Source organism: Mustelus asterias, chromosome 21 (assembly GCF_964213995.1).
Source record: "Mustelus asterias chromosome 21, sMusAst1.hap1.1, whole genome shotgun sequence".
Taxonomy (NCBI): domain Eukaryota; kingdom Metazoa; phylum Chordata; class Chondrichthyes; order Carcharhiniformes; family Triakidae; genus Mustelus; species Mustelus asterias.
Window position 1 is genome coordinate 34,381,582 of NC_135821.1, and position 22,955 is coordinate 34,404,536.

The window sequence follows — 22,955 nt, forward strand, 5'->3', positions numbered from 1 at the left end:
GGTATTGCATAAAATTTGGGCTCATGAGATTTGGATAATATATTAGCATACATTGAGGATTGATTCACAGGCAGAAGACCGTGATTAAGAATAAGCAAGTAATTTTTGGGTTGGTAGGCTGTAACTAGTGAGGTACCTCAAAAATCAATGATTGGGCCTCGTATTTACAATCTACATCAATGAATTAGATAACTGAGTATAATATATCTAAGTTTGCTGACACAAAGTGATATAGAAAGGTTTACTGAGTGGCCAAGTATGTGGCAAATGGAGAAGTGCAAAATTATCCACTTCAGTATAAAAAATAGATGGCTTACATCCTATGATTTTATTTTAAGTGTTGAGACCTGGAAATATCCTGGGTAGTCTTGCATGCAAATCATATAAAATGAACATGCAAGCACAGCAAGCAATTAAGAAGGCAAATTGCATGCTTGTGTTTGTCATAAAAAATGGAGACAAGGGTAAGTCATAATGTGATTATATAGGGCCTTGTTGAGACAACCTGGAGAACAGTATACAGTTTTGGCCTTCTTACTTTAGAAAGGATATACTTGCATTGGAGGGAATGCAACAATGGTTAACTAAACTGATTTCTGGGATGGGAGGGTTATAGTACAAGTTCACAGTGAATAGATTGGGCCTGTATTTCATAGAGCTTAGAGGAATGAGGGGTAATCTCATTGAAACATACAGGTAAAATGTTACAGACCCCTACTGGCAGGGCTGGTAAAATTCCTTGATGGCTTTCCTAACACCTACTAGTTCGCCCCAACTTGACTGCAATTTACCAGGTGAGGCCAGAAACCTCAACTGGGGCAAGGGCAGGTGGGCTCCCTTTGGCCACAACCAGCCCTGTAAAATGTGGACAATTTTGCATTCCTAAATGCTTGCTGTACTGGTGTTAACTTTATATGAATCATGTACAGGGACATTCAGGATATTTATCAGTTTCAACACTTAAAAAAAATTCTGCTTTTTATATTTTTCCTATCAAAGTGGCTAATTTTGCATTCCTCCTCTGCTCTTGGGGCCTGCCCTCCTCCTCGCCACGAGACTCTGAACTTACATTGTTTTGTGGACTCAGGCACTTAAACTCCGAGGACTACATTTAATCCCAGCAGTGCCCACGGCTCCCAATGGCACCATCGAAATTAGAGAGTTGCCACCTAATCAGATTGCCAAGTGAGGGGAAGAATTTGTGACTCCAGCAACATAGCACTCCAGGAAGCATTAAATTGCCATGTGGCAGCTCTGATGAGCAGGATGTGTTTCTTGCTGACTTCTCCCAGGGCAAGGTGGGTAACCCATCAACATAAAAATTATTCCCATAAAATTCTTGAAGGATTTGACAGGATAGATGCTGGAAGGAAGTTTTCCTCAGCTAACGAGTCAAGAATTAGAGATCACAGTCTCAGGTCAGCCACTGAGAACCAAGATTAGGAGAAATTTATTCCCACAGAGCATTTGGAATTCTTTGGGATTCTCTATCCGAGGAAGTTGTGAGTGCTCAGTGTGTTGAGTATGTGCAAGACATAGATCAATAGATTTTTTTATGATCTTACATTCTTCTTCTATAATGTTCATGTTTTTAAAATCCAGGCTCAGCACTTCCTAAGTGCTACTTCCTGATTTACCATGGCCTGAAGTTTGTGCTTGTCAGATATGCTTGATCGGCGGGCCTGGAAGCATCAGTGATTTTGGCCACGATGGACCCTGAATGCAATTTCTCATAAGCTAATGTAAAACGTGTCCAGGAACTGCCAATGCACTGGTGGCAGGGGCAGGAGCGTAGAGGTCACGAGATCCAATGAGGCACCAGCTCAAACAGCAGAGGTAGCTCCCTGAAGGCTGCCAGCTGTTGAGGATTCATGGGAGACTTTTGAAATTTGCAGGAGTTGTGGTCTCAGCACTTGCTGGGCACACAAGACAGGAGTACAATGCCGGTGTGCACTCTGCCCCCGGGCAGTTTTCAGAAAAGTCCATTCACACTCTATTATAGGCATTGGGTGCCAGACAGGATATTCTGATGCCATGGGATACAAAGAGGAGACCACTGCCCCAGACAAAGAAGACCTGGTCAGAGGTGGCAACCCAGGTCAGCAGGGATGACGTAGTGCATCGATCCTGGATCCAGTGCAGCAAATAGTTTAATAATCTTCTGGTGAGTACCAACTTGGCATGGGACTGTGTGGAGATGTAATGACGGATAGCCCTTGGCTCAGATGTGGGTAAGAAAAGGTACATATATTCGTGCTGGCCAAAGCTTGGGGGGATGGTAGTGGCTTGTATGTTGTTGAAGGTAGAGAGTGAACTAATGAATACACTTGGCTCAGATCAAAAGAAGACCTAATGACCTGGAGCATACATGAACAGGTAGTGAGATGCCCAACCTGCTCATGCATGCAAATTTAAGATGGACACCCTTGAGCTAGAGTGCTAAAGAGGAGCAAAATCCTTAGGTTGTGGAGAGGTGAGGGTATTGGAGGAAAGTAAGAATCCAATGGGAATATGTAAGGCTGGCAAAGAGTACAAACCATGTAGGGTTGTCTCATCCTAAATGAAGACTTCTAAGTAAGAATCCCCAGTGATTAAGCAATCATAATGCCACCATAATGCAGTTGTCCATAGTCCCACCCAGCATGCAGTTTGACAACGTGATGATTGATAAAATTGACATATGATCTTTCTCCCTCAGATGAGCCATAAGAACATAAGAAATAGGAGCAGGAGTAGGCCATCTAGCCCCTCGAGCCTGCCCCGCCATTCAATAAGATCATGGCTGATCTGAAGTGGATCAGTTCCACTTACCCGCCTGATCCCCATAACCCCTAATTCCCTTACCGATCAGGAATCCATCTATCCGTGATTTAAACATATTCAACGAGGTAGCCTCCACCACTTCAGTGGGCAGAGAATTCCAGAGATTCACCACTCTCTGAGAGAAGTAGTTCCTCCTCAACTCTGTCCTAAGCTGACCCCACTTTATTTTGAGGCTGTGCCCTCTAGTTCTAGCTTCCTTTCTAAGTGGAAAGAATCTCTCCACCTCTACCCTATCCAGCCCCTTCATTATCTTATAAGTCTCTATAAGATCCCCCCTCAGCCTTCTAAATTCCAATGAGTACAAACCCAATCTGCTCAGTCTCTCCTCATAATCAATACCCCTCATTTCTGGTATCAACCTGGTGAACCTTCTCTGCACTCCCTCCAAGGCCAATATATCCTTCCGCAAATAAGGGGACCAATACTGCACACAGTATTCCAGCTGCGGCCTCACCAATGCCCTGTACAGATGCAGCAAGACATCTCTGCTTTTATATTCTATCCCCCTTGCGATATAGGCCAACATCCCATTTGCCTTCTTGATCACCTGTTGCACCTGCAGACTGGGTTTTTGCGTCTCATGCACAAGGACCCCCAGGTCCCTTTGCACAGCAGCATGTTGTAATTTTGTTTCCATTTAGATAATAATCCAATTTGCTATTATTTCCTTCAAAGTGAATAACCTCGCATTTGTCAACGTTATACTCCGTCTGCCAGATCCTCGCCCACTCACTCAGCCTGTCCAAATCTCTCTGCAGACCTTCTACGCCCTCCACATGATTCACTTCTCCACTTATCTTTGTGTCGTCTGCAAACTTTGTTACCCTACACTCAGTCCCCTCCTCCAGATCGTCTATATAAATGGTAAATAGTTGAGGTCCCAGTACCGATCCCTGCGGCACGCCACTAGCTACCATCTGCCAACCAGAAAAGCACCCATTTATTCCGACTCTCTGCTTCCTGTCGGATAGCCAATCCCCAATCCACGCTAACACCCTACCCCCAACTCCGTGTGACCCAATCTTCTTCAGCAACCTTTTGTGAGGCACCTTATCAAACGCCTTTTGGAAATCCAAAAACACCGCATCCACCGGTACCCCTCCGTCAACTGCACTAGTCACATGTTCATAAAAATCCAACAAGTTCATCAAGCACGACTTTCCCCTCATGAATCCATGCTGCGTCTGCTTAATCGAACCATTCTTATCCAGATGGCCTGCTATTTCTTCTTTAATGATGGATTCCAGCATTTTCCCAACTACAGATGTTGAGCTAACCGGCCTGTAGTTACCCGCCTTTTGTCTATTTCCTTTTTTAAACAGTGGCGTAACATTAGCCGTTTTCCAATCCGCCGGTACTACCCCAGAATCCAACGAATTTTGATAAATAACCACTAACGCATCCGCTATTACCTCTGACATTTCTTTCAGTACCCTGGGATGCATTCCATCCGGGCCCGGGGACTTGTCCACCTTCAGTCCCGTTCGTCTATCAAGCACTGCCTCCCTGGTAACATTAATTGTATTGAGTACCTCTCCTCCTACCAACCCTCTATCGTTAATATTCGGTAAACTATTTGTGTCTTCCACCATGAAGACTGACACAAAAAACTTATTTAAAGTTTCAGCCATTTCCTCATTTCCCACTATTAAATCCCCCCTCTCGTCCTCCAAGGATCCAACATTCACTCTTGCCACTCTGTTCCTTTTTATATATTTGTAAAAGCTTTGACTATTATTTTTTATATTTAGAGCTAGCCTAGCTTCATAACCTATCTTTCCTTTCTTTATCGCTTTCTCCATCATTCAAACGATGCCAGCACACCAAGGATGCTCCCTTGACACCTGAGGAGGAACTGCAGTCAGACCCACCAGCATCACACTCTGTCTCGACAACAGGTACAAGCAGTGGGCATTAGTTTGTTGGGTCAGATAGTAGTGCACAGTTGAGACGGCATGGCACACTTGCATGAGGAACTTATGGAGGCAGAGAGCGCCCAGGTGCCAGCTGTCAGAGAATTCTTGCAGACTCTGTAGGCAGAAGGATATGTTCGTGGGGTGCTGAAAAATGCATATGGGCACTTACCTTTATCAATTCAGGCATAGATTTGAAAAATAGGAAGGTCATGTTGGAGTCGTATAGAACTTTGGTGAGGCCACAGCTGGAGTACTGTGGAAATCAATCAGAGGATCCTAGGTTTGCCCTAGGACCTGCAAGCCCACATACCAGAACTTAGACTCTCTGCTCGTGCTCATCCATAAGTGATGAGCAGGGAGGTCCAGACTTACCTCAAGCTGATGGGCAAGCTCCTGTTCATCTCTGTGGGCTCTTCTCACAGCATTCTGGACGAGGGTAGCAACCCTTTCGCCCCTCTGCCAGTGACCGTGGCATCTAGTGAGGCCGCAACAACTAAGGAGTGCACAGTCTTGTTGTTGGTCACACTGTCCCAGGCAGAGATTGTTCAGGTCCGACCATCAAGATCATATGAATATACAAACATGAAAATTAGGAGCTGGTGTAGGCCACTCAGCCCCTCAAGCCAGTCCAAACGATCATGGCTGATCTGCTTGTAACTTCAATTCCACATTCCTGCCTACCAGTAGCCTTTCATCCCATGTTAATCAAGAACCTATCCAGCTCTGCCTTAAAAATATTGAAAGACTCTGCTTTCACTCTCTTTAGAGAAACAGAGTTCTAGAGACTCTCAACCCTCAGAGCAAAAAAATCTCAGTGAACCCTAGGTTCTCTGACAAGGGGAACGAATCATCCACTTCACATTCACCCTGTCAATACCCTTTAGGATTTTAAAGGTTTTGATCAAGTTGTTCTTACTGTTCTAAACTCTAGTCGATACACACCTAATCTCTTCTAACTTTCCTTGTAAGACAATCCACCCACCCGTTACTAGAATTAGTCCAGTACACCGTCTCTAAACTGCTTTTAACACATTTACATCTTTCCTTAAATAAGGAGACCAATACTGTACACAATACTCCAGATGTGATCTCGCCAATGCCCTGTACAACTGAAGCATGACCTCCACATGTTTGTAATCAATTTCCCTCAAAATAAACAATAACATTCGATTTGCTTTCCTAATGACTTGCTGTACCTGTATATCAGCCTTTTGTGATCCAGGCACTAGGACACCCAGGTCCCTTTGTACCTCAGAGCTCAGCAATCTCTCACCATTTAGACAATAAGTTTTTCTTTTATTTTTTTCTGCCAAAATGGACAATTTCACATTTGCCCACATTATGCTCCATTTGCCAGATTTTGCTTAACCTATCTACATCATTTTGTAGCCTCCCTATTTCCTCTTCACAACTTATCTTCCTACCTATCTTGGTGTTGTCATCAAAGTTAGCAACCATACATCAGTCCCTTCATTCAAGTCATTTATATAAATTGTAAAAAGTTGAGACCTCATCATTCATCCCTGTGGTACACTACTCATCACACCCTGCCAACCAGAAAAGGACCCATATATGCCAAATCTCTGCCTCCCGTTAGCTAACCAATCTTCAATCCAAAGAACAAAGAACAGTACAGCACAGGAAACAGGCCCTTTGGCCCTCCAAGCCTGTGCCGCTCATTGGTCCAACTAGACCAATCGTTTGTATCCCTCCATTCCCAGGCTGCTCATGTGACAATCCAAGTAAGTCTTACACGATGCCAGCGTGTCTGCCTCCACCACCCTACTTGGCAGCGCATTCCAGGCCCCCACCACTCTCTGTGTAAAAAACGTCCCTCTGATATCTGAGTTAACCTCGCCCCTCTCACCTTGAGCCCGTGACCCCTCGTGATCGTCACCTCCCACCTGGGAAAAAGTTTCCCACTGTTCACCCTATCTATGCCCTTCATAATTTTGTACACCTTTATTAGGTCTCCCCTCATTCTCCGTCTTTTCAGAGAGAACAAGCCCAGTTTACCCAATTTCTCCTCATAGCTAAGACCCTCCATACCAGGCAACATCCTGGTAAACCTTCTCTGCACTCTCTCTAAAGCCTCCACGTCCTTCTGGTAGTGTGGCAACCAGAACTGGATGCAGTACTCCAAATGTACCTAACCAGCGTTCTATACAGCTGCAACATCAGACTCCAGCTTTTATATTCTATACCCCGTCCAATAAAGGCAAGCATACCATATGCCTTCTTCACCACCTTCTCCACCTGTGCTGCCACCTTCAAGGATTTGTGGACTTGCACACCTAGGTCCCTCTGTGTTTCCATACTCTTGATGGCTCTGCCATTTATTGTATAACTCCCCCCTACATTAGTTCTTCCAAAATGCATCACTTCGCATTTATCTGGATTAAATTCCATCTGCCATTTCTCCACCCAATTTTCCAGCCTTTCTATATCCTGCTGTATTGTCCGACAATGTTCATCTCTATCCGCAAGTCCAGCCATCTTCGTGTCATCCGCAAACTTGCTGATAACACCAGTTACACCTTCTTCCAAATCATTTATATATATCACAAATAGCAGAGGTCCCAGTACAGAGCCCTGCGGAACACCACTGGTCACAGACCTCCTGTCGGAAAAAGACCCTTCGACCACTACCCTCTGTCTCCTGTGGCCAAGCCAGTTTTCTACCCATCCAGCCACCTCTCCTTGTATCCCATGAGCCTTAACCTTCTTAACCAACTTGCCATGAGGGACTTTGTCAAATGCCTTACTGAAATCCATATAGACGACATCTTCCATATAGACGGCCCTTCTTTCATCAACCGTTTTTGTCACTTCCTCAAAAAACTCCACCAAATTTGTAAGGCACGACCTCCCTCTTATAAAACCATGCTGTCTGTCACTAATGAGATTGTTCCGTTCTAAATGCGCATACATCCTGTCTCTAAGAATCCTCTCCAACAACTTCCCTAGCACGGACGTCAAGCTCACTGGCCTATAATTACCCGGGTTATCCCTGCTACCCTTCTTAAATAACGGTACCACATTCGCTATCCTCCAATCCTCAGGGACCTCACCTGTGTCCAATGAAGAGACAAAGATTTCCGTCAGAGGCCCAGCAATTACATCTCTTGTCTCCCTGAGCATTCTAGGATAGATGCCATCAGGCCCTGGGGATTTGTCAGTTTTAATGTTACCTAAAAAACCTAACACTTCCTCCCTTGTAATGGAGATTCTCTCTAACGGGTCAACACCTCCCTCTGAGACACTCCCAGTCAACAAGTCCCTCTCCTTTGTGAATACCAATGCAAAGCATTCATTTAGGATTTCCCCTATTCCCTTGGGTTCTAAGCATAATTCCCCTCCTTGGTCCCTGAGAGGTCCGACTTTTTCCCTGACAACTCTTTTGTTCCTAACATATGAATAAAATGCCTTAGGATTCTCCTTAATCCTGTCTGCCAAGAACATTTCGTGACCTCTTTTTGCCCTTCTAACTCCCCGTTTGAGTTCTTTCCTACTCTCTCTGTATTCCTCCAGAGCTCCATCTGTTTTCAGTTGCCTGGACCTAACGTACGCCTCTCTTTACGTTTTGATCAGATCCTCAATTTCGCTGGTTATCCACGGCTCTCGAATCCTACCTTTCCTATCCTTCCTTTTTACAGGCACAGCCTTATCAACTGTTCCTTAAAAGACTCCCACATGCCAGACGTGGACTTACCCCCAAACAGCCTCTCCCAATCAATGGCCACCAATTCCTGCCTAATCCGGCTATAGTTAGCCTCCCCCCAATTTAGCACCCTACCCTTAGGACAACACTCGTCCTTGTCCATTACTATCCTAAAGTTAACAGAGTTGTGGTCACTATTTGCCACATGTTCCCCTACCGAAACTTTGACGACCTGACCGGGCTCATTTCCATGTCAGTATGTTTCCCCTACACCATGAGCTTTTATGTTCCACAATAACTGTTGATGTGGCACCCTTTTAAATGCCTGCTTGAAATTTAAGTACAGTACATCTACCAATTCCCCTTTATCCACAGCACATATGACTCCTTCAAAGAGCTCCAATAAATTGGAGAAAACCTTGTTGACTCTGCCTGATTGCCTTAAATTTTCCAAGTGTTCTGCGATAAAATGTTTAATAATCGTTTCTAACATTTTTCCCATGACAAATGTTGGGCTAACTGGCCGATAATTTCTTGCTTTCTGTCTCCCTTCCTTTTTGAATAAGATATTTGCTATCTTCCAATCTAATGGAACCTTCTCCAAATCAAGGGAATTTGGAAAATTAAAACCAATGCTTCAACTGTCTAATTAGCCACTTCTTTCAAGAAAGGTGAAGTCCATCCGGGCCAGGGGATTTGTCAGCCCGCAGGTCCAACAATTTGCTCAGTACCACTTCACTGGTGATTATAATTTTCCTAAATTTCTCCCTCCCTTCCATTTCCTGATTTACAGCTATTTCAGCAATGTTACTTGTATCCTCTATAGAAAAGACAGATGATAAATACCATCTTAATTCATCCGACATAGCCCTAATTTCCACTATCAGTTCCCAGTTGTAGTTCCTGTAGGGCCAATGCTCACTTAACTCTTTTTCTTATTTAACCACCTGTAGAAACTTGTACTGTCCGTCTTTATATTACTGGCAAGCTTTTAATCGTACTCTAGTTTTTCCTTCATTATTCATTTTTTTTGCCATTCTTTAGTGTTCTTTATATTCTTGCCAATACGCTGACCTGTCACTCATCTTTCTGCAAATCTGTGCTTTTTCTTTAATCATAGAATCCCTACGGTACAGAAGGAGAGCATTCGGTCCATCGAGTCTGTACTGACCATAATCTCACAAAGACCCTATCCCTGTAACCCTCATTTACCCTGCTAATCCCCCTGACATTAGGGTCAATATAGCATGGCCAATCAACCTAACCCGCACATCTTTGGAATGTGGGAGGAAAGTGGAGCACCCGGAGGAAACCCACGCAGACATAAGGAGAACACACAAACTCCACACAGACAGTGACCCAAGCTGGAATTGAACCAGGGTCCCTGGCACTGTGAGGCAGCAGTGCTAACCACTGTGCCACCATGCCAAATGATGGGCTCTCCCCTTAGAATTTTGCTTTCTCATTGTAATTCTTTATTCTTTCATGGGACATGGGCCAGCATTTATTGCCCATCCCTAGTTGTTCTTGAACTGAGTGGCTTGCTAGGCCATTTCAAAGGGCAATTGAGAGTCAACCATGCTGCTGTGGCTCTGAAGTCACATATAGGCCAGATCGGGTAAGGACGGCAAATTTCCTTCCCTAAAGAGACATTAGTGAACCAGGTGGGTTTTTCCGACAATAGACAATGGTTTCATGGTCATCAGTAGAATCTTAATTCCAGATTTTTTTTAGTGAATTCAAATTCCACTATCTGCCATGGCGGGATTCGAACATGGGTCCCCCAGAACACAAGCTGAGTTTCTGGATTAATATGTCAATTCTGTATATTTTGAAAAATCCCTTTGAATGTCTGCCACTGAACATCCATTGATCGATCACTTGAGCATATTCTCCAGTTCATTTTAGCTAGCTCTGCTTTCATGTCCTCATAGTTGCCCTTATTTAAGTTTAGAATACTGGCCTGAGATGCACTGTTCTCTCCCTCAAACTGAATGTAAAATTCAATCATATTATGATCACTGCTCCCTAGAGGTGTCTTCACTATAAGATTATCAATTAATCCTATCTTATTGCACAATACCAAGGGTGGGATTCTCCCAAAATAAGCTCTAAGTGTGAATTCGTGTAAAAACAGGAGTAAATCCCACTGTTTGTTTCAGTGGGATTTTCAAAATGAATCTCCCACTCTCTGTGCATCATAGAGTGCCCTGTATGAATCATGCTAAAAATCTGTGGACAGGGCCTATTCCTGATGGAGAGACCAGCAGCACAGAACCGAACGGGCCACTGTTCACGCGCCGATTGGTCACAGCGGAGATCAGCGCATGTACAGTAGCTCCGCACAGCTGGCCTCCCGATCACTGGCCAGCTCCGCGCCCCTGCACCGCGGCCCCTCCGACCCCGCCACGCCCCAATCGTTGGCCTCTCAGATGTGCCCAGGCCAGCCCCGTCATCTCCCCACCCTGATCTCTTGATCCCCCCCACCTCTCCAACAGGCCGACCCTTCACCCTGATGGTCAGCCCTGATCGCTGGCCTCCTTCCCTCTGTCACTGATCCCGGTGCAGAGTGACAGCGGGACCCCACCACTCCACCAATCGCCCCAGAGGCCCCACCCCCTCATTAGGTCCTGCCCCTCTGACCCCACTCTCCTTGACTCTGCCCGATGCCCAGTGGGCAGTGCCAAGGTGTTCCCTGGGTATTGCCACTTTGCCCCTTGGGCAGTGCCGGGAGCCAGGTTGGCACAGCCAAGTGGCAGCCCCCCTATCCCCAACCTCCTGGGGGGCCTCCATGACCCCCCATCACTCCAGTGGGGTCAGACCGCTAGCTCCCGCAATAGAGAGCTGTTATAAACCCTGCTAGAGTGAAACACTCCTGGCGGGGGGGGGTAGACGTGAGCGGGCCCAGAGACTTCAGTCCCTGGCCCGCAAATGATACGCTCATGGCCATTTGAATAATTCAATCAGCTCCTTACCGATTTCTGGCCTAGAGCTGACAATACCAGAAATTAATTGTGCCCAGCAGGAAGCCCTCTACACGGCCTCTGCTGATGTCTCCCAGCCCGAGAATCGCCCCCAGGTCTAGTACAACTTATCCTCTGGTTGGCTCCACAACCTGCTGTTATAAGAATGTATCCTGAAAACATTCTATGAACTCATTATCTATACTACCTTTGCCTATCTGCTTTTTCCAATCTATAGATTAAAATCCCCCATATTATCACAGTACCCTTCTGACAAACTCCCACTACCTCTTCTTTTATACCCTGACCCACCATGTAGTTACAATTAGAAGGCCTCTGCACCACTCCCATGAGTGACCCATCTCAAACCAAACTGCTTCTACATCCTGGTTTCCTGAACTTATGTAACCCTCTCTAATGTGGTTATACCATAAGTAATTAACAGAGCCACTCCTCCACCTATTCTGAAGTTCCTAAATATCATTACGGCCGACATAACAGCAAAGTCAGCAATCTGCCTCCAATGCCCCTGCTCGCGGGTGGGGAAGCACTAAAATGCAGCACTCGCAAGAATAAGTTTAGGCACCGTGAGCTCAGTATGGCACTTTCACAGGTGATATTCTTTCATTTAATCAGTGTTATATACTATTTTTCTGTGATAGTAGCAAAAAAATTATGTTATGTTCCTTTTTTGAAACGCTGGAAATTGTATAAACATCGATTTTGTTTCAATGCCTTGAGTGTCTTTCATGTTGTCTATAGATGCAGGATGCATCAGTGCTTTCTGAAAAATGGCAGGGACAGCAAACTTCAGTACAAAGGTTGTAAAGCAAAACTGGGGTCATGGGGTTGCCTCCTCAGAAATGGAGACAGCGGCCTTGGCGTGAGATCAAAGTCATATTTTGGCAGTCAAACTGAAGGTGGGTTGCATCAAAGCCTTCTCGTGTCTCTCCCTCCCTGAAAGTTTCTCAAATTTGCCTCCACATCCTCACTATCTGCCTGCTGGGCACCTCATCAGATCCTCTGATCCTACAGTCATCCTCTGAGCATAAGGAAGAGCAGGTGACAGAAGTGTTAGTGAGGAATCACTTTGGGGCCAGTGACCATAATTCCACTAGTTTTAAGATAGCTATGGAGAACGATAGGTCTGGCCCAAAAGTTAAAATTTCCAAATTGGGGCAAGGCCAATTTTGATGGCATCAGACAGGAACTTTCAAAAGTTAATTGGGGGAGTCTGTTGGCAGGCAAAGGGACGTCTGGTAAGTGGGAGACTTTCAAAAAAGTGTGTTAACGAGAGTTCAGAGTAAGCACATTCCTCTTAGAGTGAAGGGCAAGGCTGGAAGAAGTAGGGAACTCTGGATGACTCGGGATATTGAGGCACTGGTCAAGAAGAAGAAGGAGGCACATGACATGCATAGGCAGCTGGGATCAAGTGGGTCCCTTGAAGAGTATAGAGGGTGTAGGAGCAGAGTTAAGGGAGAAATCAGGAGTGCAAAAAGGGGACACGAGATTGCTTTGACAGATAAGGCAAAGGGGAATCCAAAGAGCTTCTACAAATACATAAAGGGCAAAAGAGTAACTGGGGAGAGAGTAGGGCCTCTTAAAGATCAACAAGGTCATCTATGTGCAGATCCACAAGATGTGGGTGAGATCCTGAATGAATATTTCTCATCAGTATTTACTGTTGAGTAAAGCATGGATGTTATAGTGAATATCTTGAGGAGTGTACATATAACAAAGGAAGTGTTGGAAGTCTTAAAGTGCATCAAGATAGATAAATCCCCGGGACCTGATGAAGTGTATCCCAGGATGTTCTGGGAGGCTAGGGAGGAAATTGCTGATCCTCTAGCAGAGATATTTGAATCATTGACAGCCACAGGTGAGGTGTCTGAAGATTGGAGGCTGGCAAATATAGTGAGCCTCACATCTGTAGTAAGTAAGTTGTTAGAAGGTATTCTGAGAGACAGGATCTACATGCATTTAGAGACGCAAGAACTGATTAGGGACAGTCAGCATGGCTTCGTGAGTGGAAAATCATGTCTCACAAATTTGATTGAGTTTTTTAAAGGGATAACCAAGAAAATAGATGAGGGCAGTGCAGTTGGTGTTGTCTACGTGGACTTTAGCAAGGCCTTTGACGAGATACTACATGGTAGGTTCTTGCATCAGGTTAAATCCCATGGGATCCAGGGTGATGTAGCCAAATGGATACAAAATTGGCTTGATGACAGAAGACAGAGGTTGGTTGTAGACGGTTGTTTTTCAAACTGGAAGCCTGTGGCCGGTGGTGTGCCTCAGGGATCAGTGCTGGGTCCACTGTTATTTGTCACTTATATTAATGATTTGGATGAGAATTTAGAAGGCATGGTTAGTGAATTTGCAGATGACACCAAGATTGGTGGCATAGTAGACAGTGATGAAGGTTATCTAGGATTGCAACGGGATCTTGATCAATTGAGCCAGTGGGCTGACGAATGGCAGATGGCGTTTAATTTAGATAAAAGCGAGATGATGCATTTTGGTAGATCAAACCCGGACAGGACTTACTCAGATAATGTTTGGGCATTGGGAAGAGTTATAGAACAAAGAGATCTAGGGTAACAGGTTCATAGCACCTTGGAAGTGGAATCACAAGTGAACAGAGTGGTGAAGAAGGCATTCAGCATGCTTGGTTTCATTGGTCAGAACATTGAATTAAGGAGTGGGACGTCTTGTTGAAGCTGTACAAGACATTGGTAAGGCCACACTTGGAATACTGTGTACAGTTCTGGTCACAAAAGATATTATTAAGTAGAAAGAGTGCAGAAAAGATTTGCTAGGATGCTACCGGGACTTGATGGTTTTAGTTCTTAGGAGAGGCTGGATAGACTGGGACTTTTTTCTCTGGAGCGTACGAGGCTTAGGGATGATCTTATAGAGGTCTACAAAATAATGAGGGGCATAGATCAGCTAGATAGTCAATAACTTTTCCCAAAGGTAGGGGAGTTTAAAGCTACAGGGCATAGGTTTAAGGTGAAAGGAAGAGATACAAAAGGGTCCAGAGGGGCAATTTTTTCACACAGAGGATGATGAGTGTCTGGAACAAGCCGCCAGTGGTAGTAGTAGAGGTGGGTACAATTGTGTCTCTTAAAAAACATTTAGACAGTTATTTATTTATTAGTCACAAGTAAGGCTTATATTAACACCGCAATGAAGTTACTGTGAAATTCCCCTAGTCGCCACACTCCAGCGCCCCTATTTGGGTCAATGTACCTCACCAGCATGCCTTTCAGACTGTGGGAGGAAACCAGAGCACCCGGAGGAAACCCATTCAGACACAGGGAGAACGTGCAGACAGACAATGACCCAAGTCAGGAATCGAAATCCCGGTGCTATGAGGCAGCAGTGCTAACCACTGTGCCCCATGCTGCTCCATTGGGTAAGTCCCTAATGGGCTTTAGATGGATAAGATGGGAACACAGGAATATGGGCCAAACGCGGGCAATTGGGACTAGCTTAGTGGTTAAAAAAAGAGGACGGCATGGATAAGTTGGGCCGAAGGGCCTGTTTCCATGCTGGAAACCTCTATGACTCTATGACCCATGGAGCTGCCACACTAGCCTCATCCTTTTGCGTGTCCCCTCTTACTGGTGCCAAATTGTACAGAAAGCAGCCTACAATGACAGTAAGCAAAGCACACTCTGTAGGATATCCCAGTGCAAAACCTGATCCGTCCAGGCAGCAGAACCTGATATTCAGCAGTCCAATGGTCCTCTCAACCATAGCACTTGTGCACTTGTGGAGGCATGATTCCTATTGTCTCTCTCTTCCCCACCTCTGTCCTTGGGTGTCGGAATGACATCATGGCACACCTTTTCAAGGGATATCCTTTGTTACCCAGCAGCCAACCGGTCAGCCAAGTTGGAGCCATGAACAGCCTGAGAGTGTCACAAGAAGTATTCATCAAGGGAGCTACCAGGGTACCTTGAACAGGCTTGCAGAATTTGTGTCATGCGGTCACATACAAATGCATGTTCAGGGAGTGGAAGCTTTTCTGTTCAAGAAGGCACCCGGCTAACCCGCTGACACCTTGATTGTCACGAGTGTAGTCCAGGCTACCCTTCATGTGGAGGAACAGCCCGACTCGACTACAACAGTGTTTCTATTTTGGCAATAGTGTGAGGATAAGGTGTTTCACTCCAGCTGTGATTCTATTGACACATTAGGAAGCTTTTATCAAAACAAACTTCATTTAACAGTACAGTTTAACTATGCCAAATGAATTAGCTTAATACTTACCAATTCAAATACTTAAATAAAAAGATACACTTTTTAACTGGTAATCTATATCTATTAGTTCCAACTCTAGCAATGTTCCTCCTAGAGACTTAAAACTCCTCTTCAAAATCAGTTAGCACCACACAGGCTTATGTGCTTGTACTTGTTAATAGTTCTAGAGCATCTGAACACCTCGGGGGAGAGAGAGAAAGAGAGGAACACCTGTCTTCTGAAAGAACCCAGCAGAAACTGCCTGCTTTTCCCTGTAAGCTTAGCTCCTCCCCTTATGCACATGACTTTGTCAATCAGCCTAATCAAAACCCAACTCTGAAACCCCAGGGGAAAATAACATAAATAAACATGCATTAACTCAAAATGAAACAAAAACATCCTGAGCTAAAATCAATCATTATCCCACATTCTCAGCATGTGACCTGCCTGGTGCCCAGACAAATCAGCATCGTGTAAAACAGAGCTGAATTTTAAACACACCTCTTATAAGTAACGTGATATGGAGACATTTCTTAAAGGCACAGTATCACACATGGTGTCCCTGGATAGGCAGAGACCCCTGTGACACTGGACTTTAGAATTGTTAAGGTAGCTGGATCACTGCCTCTATACTCTGGGTCGTGCTATCTTTTGCATTGTCTGTTGACGTGCTTACCTGCACCCCTTGTGCTTAGGCCTCACCTCCCACAGATCTGTCCCAAGGGACGCCTCCCATGGACACCTGGTCTCTTCTCTTTCTGCCCTGCCATCCACTTCAGATGAGGTCCTACCAGTAGACTAAACAACCCCATCTACTGAAATGCTGATGGCACTGTCTCGTGCATTGAAGGGTGCACTCGGCAGAAATCCTCCACAAAACCTGACAAATAAGTGTCCTCAAAACAAAGTTAGTAAAGAAAATACTAACAGAAACCACAGCGATAGGTATGAAATCTCAGCACTAAAGCAGCAGCACACTCTCATCTGAACTCCAAACAACGCACAGAGCCAATGCTCCTGTCCCCTTTCATCCTGCCCTTGGGTGAGAAATGAGAAAAGGCGCACTGGTCGCTTGCTGGTGTTGTCCATGCAACAAGTAGGCAACATAAATTCAGATCAATTAGGTTACTAATGGGCTAATTGCGTGCTTCTGACACCTGCATGCAAGCACGAAGATGTTGGGATGCATGCCCAATGTCTTTTCACACTATTTCACGCAAATTCAGGTCAGGTTGCATGCCTGCTTATTCAACATAAGATTCTCATCCATGTCTTTTTTTTCGCTCATTATGCTGTGATTGATTAACTGTGGTTAACTGATACTTCAGTTTCCTTCCTTAGTAGAAGGAAGAAACATCAGCGTTGAAGTCTCAGAATCACTTCATGATCGGTTTGGGAGTAAGTTGGATAAACAGCACAGAATTTGCATGAGAAAAACAGAATTTCTCATAAGAATGCAATCACAAAGACTGTCACTGCATGGTAATAATACAATATTACTTGGAATGAACAGTTTTCCTACAGAATACATCTGCGGTAAAACAGGCATCCTGTTACAATCTATTGTAACTAACTAATCCTTTAATCTGTGCTGATGAAGGAATGGAATAAAATGAGCAAATTAGGAGATTTGAACGTCATGCAACAATGTACAACATTTTTGTGCTGGAATAGGAGACAGAAAGACAATATAATAGCTGATAAGAGGCTTCAGCAGATGATCCATCAGAAACTATGCTAAAATAAGGGACAGAATTGTTCAGAATTTATTCTACTTTCTCCCCTAGATGAGTAAAATCACTTCTATATAATTTATTGTAGCCAGTGGACATGGTTGTAATCTATCCCTCAATTTAATGATGACATCAACTTCGGTTCATGAGTTTCTACCACAGCTCTTCATGTGACTGAACAAATGGATCCTTGATCCACAGATCCTTAGGCACAGAGGGCAGGATGTCCCATGAGGCAGTGGGAACCAGAGTGCAGGATTTGCTTCCTTTTCTGTCTTTCTCTACGACCATTTCTGCCTCATAATTAAGGCATTCTGACTCAAAGCATGATGGACAAGTTCTTGCAATTCTGAATGACTGGTAGTAAGTTCCTCCCAGTCATTTATGTCAATGATGCCATGTTTCAAGGAGAGATTCAGAGCAGACAGGTCGCAATGCAATGTTTAAAAATATATTTCAAATAAGTTGCCATATGGAAGAATGCAGCTTATGCTTGGTGAATTAGTTCATACTAATTTCTATGTGTCCATAAATTAGTTATCATGTGCATAAAAATGCTTACATTAAAGGAGTGCAGGTGCAGATGTTGGTAATTGCATTTCATAAATTAGAATTTCAAGCCTTTACTGTTTACCAAAATGTTCCAATTTGATATGAGCTTTTTTTATTTATCTGTTAGGGTACAGATCAGAAACACCAAGGTATATTACAAAGTTAGACTAGACCCCAACTATTTGCTATTTTGGCATTAATGTGAGGATATGATGCTTCATTCCAGGCGCAATTCTACTGACAAACTAGGAAGCTTTTTACCAAAACAAACTTTATTTACCAATACATTTAACTATAACAAGTGAATCAGTTTAACATTCAACATCTGAACAATACGTAAACAGGACAAGATATAATTCGTAACTGCTGATCTCGCTCTATCAGTTGCAATTCAAGCAATATTCCTCTTACAAACTTAAAACAAAATCATAAAACCATAAGACATAGGAGCAAAATTAGGCTACTCAGCCCACTGCGTCTGCTCCGCCATTCAATCATGGCTGATATTTTTCTCATCCCCATTCTCCTGCCTTTTCCCCATAACCCCTGATCCTCTTATTAATCAAAAACCTATCTATCTCTGTCTTAAAGACACTCAATGACCTGGCCTCCACAGCCTTCTGCGACAAAGAGTTCCACAGATTCACCACTCTCTGGCTGAAGAACTTCCTCCTCATCTCTGTTTTAAAGGATCGTCCCTTTAGCCTGAGGTTGTGCCCTCTGGTTCTAGTTTTTCCTACTAGAATCAGAGGGCACATCCTCTCCATATTCACTCTATCCAGGCACGCAGTATCCTGTAAGTTTCTTAAGTTCCCCCCTCATCCTTCCAAACTCCAACGAGTACAGACCCAGAGTCCTCAACCGTTCCTCATACGACAAGCTCTTCATTCCAGGAATCATTCTTGTGAACCTCCTCCGAATCCGTTCCAAGGCCAGCAAATCCTTCCTTAGATATGGGGCCCAAAACTGCTCACAATACTCCAAATGCGGTCTGACCAGAGCCTTATTTAGCCTCAGAAGTACATCCCTGCTGTTGTATTCTCGCCCTCTCGACATGAATGCTAACATTGCCTTTACCTTTCTAACTGCCGACTGAACCTGCACGTTAACCTTAAGAGAATCTTGAACAATGACTCCCAAGTCCCTTTGTGTTTCTGATTTCCTAAGCATTTTCCCATTTAGAAAATAGTCTATGCCTCCATTCCTCCTTCCAAAGTGCATAACCTCACACTTTTCCACATTGTATTCCATCTGCCACTTCTTTGCCCACTCTCTTAACCTGTCCAAGTCCTTCTGCAGCACCGCCCCCCCGCTTCCTCTATATTACCTGTCCCTCTACATATCTTTGTACCATCTGCAAACTTAGCAACAGTGTCTCCAGTTTCTTCTTCTAAATCGCTAATGCATATTGTGAAAAGTTGTTGACCCAGCACTGACCCCTGAGACACACCACTAGTCACCGGCTGCCATCCTGAGAAAGACCCTTTTATCCCCACTCTCTGCCTTCTGCCAGTCAGCCAATCCTCTATCCATGCCAGGATCTTACCCTTAACACCAGGGGCAATTAACTAATTTAACAGTCTCCTTTGCGGCACCTTGTCAAAGGCCTTCTGGAAATCTAAATAAATCACGTCCACTGGTTCTCCTTTATCTAACTTCCTTGTTACCTCCTCAAAGAACTCTAACAGATTTGTCAGACATGATCTCCCTTTGACGAAACTGTGCTGACTCAGTCCTACTTTATCATGCACTTCCAAGTACTCTGTGATCTCATCTTTAATAATGGACTCTAAAATCTTGCCAATGACCGAAGTCAGGCTAACCGGCCTATAATTTACCGTCTGCTGCCTCCCTCACTTCTTAAACAGCGGTGTTAATTAGCTGCTTTCCAGTCCTCTAGTAGCCTCCCTGCCTCCAGTGATTCCTGAAAGATCACCGCCAATGCCTCCACAATTTCCTCAGCTCTTTTAGAATCCTGGGGTGTAGTCTATCCAGTCCAGGTGATTTATCCACCTTCAGACCTTTCAGTTTCCCCAGAATCATCTCTTTAGTGATGGCCACTACACCCACCTGTGCCCCCTGACTCTCTTGGAGCTCTGGCATCCCACTGGTGTCTTCCACCGTGACGACTGATGAAAAGTAACTATTCAGTTCCTCTGCCAATGCTTTGTTTCCTATTATTACTTCTCCAGTCTCATTTTCCAATGGTCCAATTTTTTGCCTCTCTCTTACCTTTTATATATTGAAAAAAACTCTTCCCATCTTCTTTTATATTACTAGCTAGCTTACATATCATATTTCATCTTCTCCCCCCTTATTGCTTTTTTTGTTGTCCTCTGCGCGCTTTTAAAGGCTTCCCAATCCTCTGGCTTCCACTAATCCTTGCCACTTTGTATGCTTTTTCTTTTGCTTTTATGTTGTCCTTGACTTCCCTCATCAGCCATGGATGCCTCGTCCTCCCCTTAGTATGTTTCCTCCTCCTTGGGATGAATTTCTGTTGTGCATCCCGCATAACTATCAAAAACTCCTGCCATTGCTGTTCCACTGTCTTCCCTGCTAGGCTTCCTTTCCAATCAACTCTGGCCAGCTGCTCCCTCATGTCTTTGTAACAAAAATCACAGGCTTACATGTACATGTTAACAATCCTAGAGTTTTTGAACACCTCCAGAGAGATCTTTTCAGAGAAAGAGAGAGATTTCCAGCGAGAGAGGGAGAGAGAGACTTCCTTTAAACAGCTCTGGTCAGCAACTTGATTGTTGCTCTTGATTTTAAAAATGAAATTAAAAACACTGTCTTTCCTGCAAGCTTAGCTCCTACCATTAATCACAGAATTCTGTCAATCAACCTAATCAAAACCCTACACTGAAACTCCAAGGGAAACCTAAGTTTAAAAAATGCATTAATCTATTTAAACAAACAGATCCCTAGCTAAAATTAGTCATTCGCCTGCATTCTCAACATTTGAGCTACTTGCTGCCAAAACAAACAGGCACCAAATAAAACAGCTGATTTTCAAACATACCCCTACAAGAAACATAATAAAATATATTTCTTAAAGGCACAGTATCATCACAAATCTTAGGTGTTCAGGTCAGAGAATAGGAGCTATAAGGCTATAGTTCTATCTCCAACTTAGGCTTCCATCTAGCAAAACTCTGTTTTGGAAATTAGATTTGATAAGGATTTATTGCTTCATTCGCAAACTTTTCTAAAAGAAATTTACAGACTGGCAGTCACATGTCAATGACTTGGAATGCATTGGCCATGAGAGTCAAAGTCAAAAAAAGAAACCAAAACTGCCTATGCATTCCATTGTATATATTACAATAAGAAACAAACTGGCGCAATCACAATCTCTTGTCGCATCTTCAGATGTCAAAGTAAGCTAAGAATGCTTGAGTCTGTCATGGTTGATTGCACTACCCGAACTTTCTGATTGAAGATCTTGCTTTATCCTCAATATATTACCCATACTGGTCCTGAATGCTATTAAACTTCTGCTTTAGTATCTTGAAATAATTTCAATATCACATCCTCCTGTAAAGGGACCAGTTAGCTCAGATGGCTAGCATGTTGTGCAGAGTAACGCCAACAGCGTGGGTTTTGTTACCATTCCAGCTGAGGCAGACTTGTGACCTTCCCCCATGCCCTGCTCCCGGGAGTAGAAGACAATAGCAAACCACCATTGACAAAAGCTGCCAAGAAAACAGTTCAGGGCGCAGCATCAGCAGAAAATGAGCCAAGGACCTGCCTTTGGGAAGAGCACAGATGATGATCCTATGATCTTCCTATGTACCATGCTAAATTATTTGTCCTCATAACCTTAAATGAATGTGACTGATTTCAGTTTGATCCTTAATTGTCACTCGCTACTTTCATTTCATTGACACCATAATGTGGATTATAGTAAAAATTGATGGATGGTGGAAATCAGAGGTTGTAAGTTAATTTTGGTATTCTAATAAATGATATTTAACCAATATTAACCGCTTTCATTCCATGTTAAGCAAACATCAGTAATTTATATCAGAAGTTAATGAGAACTTTCAGCGAATCTCACAATAAAGCTGCATAAAACTGCAATCACACTTACCAGCGTTTGAAGCAACATTTTCAACATTAAAATCATTTGCATTTCTGGAATGTAATTTTGATGCTATGAACTCGTTCTTGATGAAAGGCAGTGCCGTACTTGAGTCGGACTCATTTTCATGCATGTCTGGGCATGCACATCCTGAGTAATTAATTCCACATGGTTCATAACGATTTTTGTTGCTCAAGCAGCTTTGAAACCAATGGCACAATATTCCACAGCCAAACTGACTAGAATTCTCATTATTCAGCAAAATAACCTCCAAGAGTTGAAATTCCATTGCATTTTTCCCGAGGTGTTCATTCAAAACTGATTCAGAAGTCAGACAAAATTGTACAAAATCTTTATCAAATTGTAAAAATGTAAACAAATTCCTTGTTTCACACAAGTTAACAGCATCATAATCAATGTAATCCAATGTGCTACAGGTCTGGTTCGGAATGTAGTGATCCAACTGCAGTACCATTAGAGAGGTGTGGGAGCAAATCTGCTTCACTTTATGAAATTTTAAGTAAATGGAATATTTCGTTGGATCTGGGTTTTCAATGGTCCAGAAGCAGCCAGACAAGGCTTTAGGGAATATGTCTTGTAGGGAGAATGATCTGTACAGAACTCCAGAAACCAAGGTGGAACATACGTTCTCACTGACATCAAACCCCAAAGTGAGCAGAACAAGGGACAACAACACAGATAATATCAGGCGATGAGCAGTGTTCATCCTATGTCATATGTCCTGAAATGAAAAGGAATGAAAATAAAGTTATGATACAATTGTAACATAATTTAGATTTTTTTGCATTGCACAACATAATACTACATAAATGAGTGCGACCATGTGACAAATCAGACCTGCTGTTCTCAACACTAATTCTTAAAAAATAAAATTCTGACATTGTCTCAGAGTCAATACCACGCCTCAGTGCAAATCATTTTACTACCTTTTTCCAGCAGCACTGCAGACACCTG

At 43.6% G+C, this 22,955-nt stretch overlaps 1 protein-coding gene across 1 annotated transcript in view; it reads right to left on the reverse strand.

Moving 5' to 3' along the window:
* LOC144509533 (adhesion G protein-coupled receptor B2-like) overlaps positions 1-22,955 on the reverse strand; it is a 962,811-nt gene that overhangs the window by 855,102 nt on the left and 84,754 nt on the right. The window contains exon 2 of the mRNA XM_078238437.1: positions 21,990-22,722. Coding sequence (XP_078094563.1) covers positions 21,990-22,707 — 718 coding nt within the window. The 5' untranslated portion in view covers positions 22,708-22,722. The remainder of the gene's footprint in view (positions 1-21,989; positions 22,723-22,955) is intronic.